At 27.0% G+C, this 6,872-nt stretch overlaps 1 protein-coding gene across 2 annotated transcripts in view; it reads right to left on the bottom strand.

Annotated features, from left to right (window-relative positions):
* Window positions 1-741: 741 nt before the first annotated feature.
* LOC107447009 (carcinine transporter) overlaps window positions 742-6,872 on the bottom strand; it is a 44,775-nt gene continuing 38,644 nt past the window's right edge. For both annotated transcript variants that reach the window (XM_071178945.1, XM_071178946.1), the window contains exons 10-11: window positions 4,018-4,193; window positions 742-966 (exon numbers count right to left, since the gene is read on the bottom strand). In XM_071178945.1, coding sequence (XP_071035046.1) covers window positions 924-966; window positions 4,018-4,193 — 219 coding nt within the window. In that variant the 3' untranslated portion in view covers window positions 742-923. The remainder of the gene's footprint in view (window positions 967-4,017; window positions 4,194-6,872) is intronic.

The following is a 6,872-nucleotide window of genomic DNA, read 5'->3' as shown; positions in this document are numbered from 1 at the left end:
AAAAGGAAAAATATTAAGAAAAGGGAAAATATCGTAGCACATTCCTATACAACTGAAAAAAGGAGGAGAGGGAAGGGAGAAGGGCTAAAGGCATGAAACCGGTCTCTCCCCAGATGGCGTATTCGAGTGTTGTGATCGCGAATACTTTTATATAAATAATTAAAAATGTAATTTTTACACAGAATTATTTTTGGTTAAAAAATTTATTTAATTGTGCACAAAATGTTTTTGATTTTCTTAAATAGTTTCAAACATAAAGTGAAATTAACAATGAAGGTATCAAACTTTTGATAATTCTTCTACTAAATTAGTGGGGCTATAATTGCCAGCCCCAATATTTTGAGGGTCAAGTTAAAAAATAAAAAAGGAATTTGTATATAAAAAAAAGTATTTAGAGAAACTACATTTTTGTATCTGATTTTGTTGCTTAAATATCATCAGCACAAATTAATAAACGTATTTAAGGATGGTACATGAAAATCTGATCATTAGATCAAAAGGTATCAAGTGCTTTGTTTTTATTTTGCACACTGTAGGCACATTTAAATTTTTATTTCCCAAATCAGTCAGATTATCTGTATTTGCTCATTATAAATGACTAACCGTAATCTATATCTTTAATAATGAAACACTACTCAGTATTTTTTGTAAACCACAGTTTTGTAACAAGAACTTATTTGAAATGGTAGAAACCAGTTTGAATGTTAACATAATTGGATTGTTTTTAAAGAAAACATACACTTTTAGTAGAGTGAATTATAGTTTATTTAAGTAGTAACATGTTAACAAGTAATTATAATTCAAACAAGACTAGATATATAACACTATGTAAAATGTAAAAATTCTAAAAAAAAAATCTAAATTTTTGGATTTTTAATATGTAAAATTTAATAAATATAAAGAGGTAGAGAAAATAAGTGCAATTATGACAGTTTGTATGGAGATTCCACTTCTTCATTTACAGACCTAAGGTAAAAATAAATAAATAAATAAATTATTACAAATATAAAAAAATGCAAATAATTTAAAGTATCAGCACAATAAATTTAATTAAGCTTTCTTCAGAATTAACTTCAACTCATTAGTTATTAGTTCCTCACTTGTTGGTTTAGTTGAATATTTAAGATGAGTTGGATAGAAATATTAAAGTAATACATCCTTCTCATGAAAATAGAAATGTAATACAGTATTTTAAATAAAGCAATGCGAAAAACCATTAAGGTACAGCAAGATCTCAACTAACCAAAGTAGGTTAATTGTGACCAGACTTACTACAGAGTAATTGAAACATTCGGATTATATATAGGTTATATCATTTTTATCCTATTTGCATGTAATTTTTTATTTCAAAATTCCCTTGCACTATTATCTCAGATAGTGATATTTCCTTTTTGAATAATACGTTTGTAAAAAATCTGCATCTAATTGTGAATTGTTAGTTGATTTCACTGTTTTATATTCATTTGCAAGCCCAGTAAGGTTTCTCACTTTTGGTCGATTGATTACTACGATATTTTATTTTACTTGCATTGATAAAAATTTTGTAAGTACGTAAAAAAAGAGAGAAAGAAACAGACAACAATAGATTACGGTTTAAATAGCTATTCAAAATAAAAAATTTCGGTGAGGCTCCACAGTATAAGAAATTTTTGCCTTATTTTAGCCTGTATAACATTAATGCGAAAAACCAATCTGAATCTTTGAACTACTAGGTTATTCGGAAAAAGTAATCAAGTTTTTTTTCCGACATAAGACTTAATCATATTTTCTTTACAGTCAACTTCATACTTAAGCTGCTTAATTATTATATATTTTGATACAACAAGGCATGCTTGTGATTCTACCAGTAGTTTTTAGTTGGTGTTCTTTCAAATATAGAAAGTGAAAAGCAGCATTTTTGTCATATTTTACTTCTTTACTATCAAAAAGATGAAAATTTTGTTCAAGCAAGAAAAAAAGTGTATGCAGTATATGGATGATGCACGCCAGTGCCAAAACTGGTTTGTAGAATTTTGATCCAGCAATTAATGCACACGAAGAAGCACCATGTCAGTTGTAGTTGATGAAGACACAGCAAAGGCATTAATTGAGGCAAACCAGCGAATAACAACTCGTGAGATAGCTGAGTGATCGAACTCAACCGTATCAAACTCAACCGTTCATGATCACTTGAAATGCAAAGCTTGATTTATGGGTTCCTCACTTACTCAAGGTAAGAAATCTGTGTTGTCACTTTGACAACTGTGATTTGTTTCTTAAACGCCAAGGAAATCATCCATTCTTGAAGGACATAACTGGGGGTGGGGTGAGAAATGAGCTGTCAATAACTACAACAATGTTCCAGTCTCTAATCTGGATGCTATTTTGGAGCAAAAAAAAAAAAAAAATAATATGAGCATGGAATCATACGATTACCAAAAAGATGGAAAAGATATTAGACCAGAATGGACAATATATGATTAAAATATTTATTCACTATAAGAAAATAGAGTTTCATTTTCGTGAGAAAAATCCAAACACTAAACTACTTTCCAAACAACCAAATGCATAACTCCAGGCAATTAAATGGTTACGTAAAGCAACTTTCTATAAAAAAAAAAAGCTGATATAGGATAAACCAACCAGTGAAGGAACATTTCATATATATTGATTAAAAATAAGTATATTTGAAAGTTTTCCTTTAGATTGATTGGTAACAATAGCTTACTGCCAAACAATAGGAAGTCATCTAACAATGTTTTGGATTAACTGGTCAAATAGATTTCTCTGGAAAATTTTTTGAATTTGTTATTATCTCTGCAACACCTTGTTTCTTTGAAAAAATTATAAGGTGAGTGTTTGTATTTATATGTTTGAAGTGGAAATAATTGCATGTAATAGCTTTATTTTTCTCACTGTGAAAGAGAGAATTCAAAATATAGTTATTAATGTCACGTTTTAATTTTTTAAAGCATCATAGCATAATCAAGCACTGAGATAAGGGGGTGTTTATTCACTGGATCACCAAAGGATGAAAAACCAGTGAAGGAACAAGTGTTTCTTTACTGGGTTTTCTCTAAGTTAATGAAAATAAAAGATAAACTTTAACTTTTTTGTACCTTTAGTGATGTTCCGCATCAAAAGTATGTTAAAAATACGAAAAACAACTTCTAACCAGTGAGGGAACAGACATGTTCCTTTACTGGGCATAGATTTTCCAGTGAATGAACAGTATGTGTTAATATGTTGACACTTTAATTTTCAATTCATGATTACAAAAAAAAGTTAACATTTTCCAAGTATTTATATGTTATAATTTCAAGAATAGGCTTGTTTTTAAATATTTGTATGGCTTATAAATTCATAAAGAGCATTAAAAAATAACCAAAATTAAGTGTTCCTTTACTGGGGGCTTATTCACTGGTAAGAGCTGTTCCTTCACTTGGTCTTCTTACTTCTTGTTATTTGAACCTCCAAAACTTTAAAACAATATTATGTAAGTTCTCTACAATTTTTTCTACAAAATTTGCAATTAGTAACAAACATGTTGGCACTGTCATTTAACTAAAATTACGAATTTTGAAATTAATATGATTCTTTAAAAGGCAAACGAAACTTAAGTATTCCTTCACTGGTTAGTTTACCCTACCAGTAAATAATTTAAAAAATATATGAAGAGAAAGGATACAAAATTTATAAATACAAAAGTTAATTGCACTTTTTCTTATTTGACATTGCTTAAAATACTGAAAGCTATCTATGAATATCATAAAAATTTACCAGAAAAATCTTAATGAACTTCAAGATTATTCTGGAAAAATAAATTCGGAAAATAACTAATTTAGCACAAAAGTTAAACATAAGCTAGAAAACAAAAAATTTTATTATCTAACAAACGACACATAAATATTAAATGTAAAAATAGGAAAACTCACAACAATGTTGCAATTTTTTTTAAAAAACATGTTATCTTTCTTTACCAAAAGAGTAAGAATCATACTTTAATTATTTCTAAATAATATTTGAGTAACACATTACCTCTTGTTTAGGCACGGACAATCAAGAATACTTTGATTCCTTCCAAAATTTTCACCATCCTCGATGCTATGAGGCAAATGTTTGTGAAGAGTTTCAGGAAGAATCACAGTTATAGTTGAAATAAATATCATGAGAACACCCGTGATTACAAGAGGTAAACCAGGCATTGTCATGGACTAAAAGAGAAAAATAATATATTAGCACACAGATATATTTTTATTAGTGGAAAGATAGCTGTAAAGATATTGCTTAGTTCTATACACATTATTAATAAATCATAACTTAAAACTAAATACTATTTTAATATGTCAAAATTTTAAAACTTGCACTCTAAGATTTTGTACTTTGAAATTATTTTAAGAATTTTTTATTAGTTATATGTTTTTGGATATTAGAATTTGTGATTTATGTTAGAATTTAAAAATTTATGAAAGGTCTTTAGATAGGAATAGATTAGATATAGAATGGAATAGATTAGATATAGAATAGAATAGATATAGAATAGAATAGAATAGATATAGAATAGAATAGATTAGATATAGAATAGATTAGATATAGATTAGATTAGATATAGAATAGATTAGATTAGATATAGAATAGATTAGATATAGAATAGATTAGATATAGAATAGATTACAAACAGAAAATAGAAATACATTCAAAATGGTTTTTTAAATTATATTTTTGGGTAAGATAAATTTTCTAAGATAATTATTTCTGAAGGACATTTTGTGTGTGAACTGAACTTTTCAAATTGAAATGAATTTTTTACATATTTCAGCCTAACACATGGAAGTAAAATTACATTATAGCAAAGAGAAAAATCATTAACTGTTATTTGAAGCTCATTACAAATTTTACAGCTTAATAAATTGGCCTAATGATAAAAAAAGTAAACTAATGAATTTTAAAATCATTTGAGCAAACATTAAATTTAAGTTTCTAACCTTCTAGCTCAAGATGGGCCCTGATCTTTTTCAGAATTTGATATCTTTAGACTCTTTCTTTGGCTCAGTCATTCCATCTAGTTATTTTTAATGTTTTCAGATCACCATTAAGACAGTTTAATCACCTAATTTTAGGCTGTCCTCTCTTTCGAGTGCCAGTAGGTTTTGCTATGAATACTTTTTGGTGGCCCTACCAGGGTAGTGACTCAAATCAGGTTTTAAATTTCGCTGATTTTTTACAGGTTAAAATCTCTAGGTCAGCATGTTTTTTTCTTCTTTTTTTCACAAAGAGTAAGATAGGTAGTAAACCCCAAGAAAAATGCCTTTATTTTTTAAAATTTTATTGTCTCACTACAACATTAATTTTTATAAAATTAAGATAAATGTGGAAAAAATGTTTAGCTACTAGAATATATTGTTTTTATTGAATAAAAAGTGTGATATAAAGTGATAACAGAGTGACCCTAAAACCTTGGACAAGTATTGTTTTTCATATTTTTATTCAGCAAAAAAAAAAATATATTTATTAAGCAGAAGAAAAATAGATGTTTTTAAATTTATTTCTGCTTTGAAATTTAACAATTTATTTACATTTGAATATAGAGCCATTTTACAGTATTTCATCCCTTTATAGAATTCATTGATCATATTTTCTCTAAATTAATATCTAAAGTCAAATGCTCAATATTGTTCGTTTGGAATTAGCAATATTATTAACAGAAATATTTAGTAATAAAATACAAAATTGTAGAATTTCCTGTTGCATACTCTATAGAGAAAAGCAACATAAAATTCTTTAAATTTTGTTTTTTTATGCATTTTTATTGGAAATTCAAATATTTAAAGAATTTCAATCTAGCCATATATTTTTTTAAACTTTTTATTTATTTTTTACAACTGTAACATGTACAGAGTGCAAAATAAAAAACGGAACACTCTGAATAACTTCTGATCTAATAATTGAATCTTCACGTTCTAGGACTCAATCTTCATTGTTCGAAGGGGTGATCTCAAATACGCTAATTAAAATAAGTTACACTTTTTGCAGACAATATTTAAAGTTACAAAGTCAGTCTTTGAATAACATACCTATATTCTATGGATTTGGATTTTTGTCTCTCAAAATATAGGGAACAGCCACAATCTGGGAAAAATGGTCCCAATAGTTTGATCAGAAAAGCATTCCAAAGTTAGGACCTCTTAATGTTAATTTTACTGTATCTCCAATGATAATTCCATGCATAATTAAATTTTAAATGGTAAGGTATAGACTCTTTTACATAATTTTAAAGAATAAATATTATTCTTTAAAATAAAAATGAAATTAGTCGAATATTTTGCGAGAAATCAAACTTCAAAAAAGCTGTATCTACAAAATTTTGTCTTCCTTCTTTCTAATAAACACATATCAATGAAAAATTTTATATTCCATATTTATTCATTAAATTAACCATGTTTACCATACATTCTTTAGTTTTTTGCCAGGTTTTTAGGGGAAAAGGAGAAACGGCTTCTTAAATATCATCTCAGGAATGTACATGGCAATTACGAACTTTCAATATTGTGATTGACTTGACATTTCTTATTTTGAACCAAAAATCACATATCTACCAACAAAACAGTAAAATTAAATTTTGTCAATATATAGTTGGTTTTTAAAAGAATCTTTCTGCTAATTAAAATATGTTTTAAAACGTTTGAATGAAATTGAGAAAATTAGCGTCAATGCAACAATTGTTTGTAAAAATTAATCTACGATAATTGCAGGCAGGGATTGTAAGAAAAAGTTATGTGATTGGTTCAGGGATGAGAGTAGTCAGAAAGTAAAAAAGAGGAAATCCAAAAAAAAAAAAAAAAAAAAAAAAAAAAAAAAAAAAAAAAAAAAAAAAAAAAAAAAAAAAAAAAAAA

The sequence above is a fragment of the Parasteatoda tepidariorum genome, chromosome 1 (assembly GCF_043381705.1).
Source record: "Parasteatoda tepidariorum isolate YZ-2023 chromosome 1, CAS_Ptep_4.0, whole genome shotgun sequence".
Taxonomy (NCBI): domain Eukaryota; kingdom Metazoa; phylum Arthropoda; class Arachnida; order Araneae; family Theridiidae; genus Parasteatoda; species Parasteatoda tepidariorum.
The sequence above is the reverse complement of the archived record's forward strand: the minus strand, read 5'-3'. Positions and strand labels throughout refer to the sequence as shown.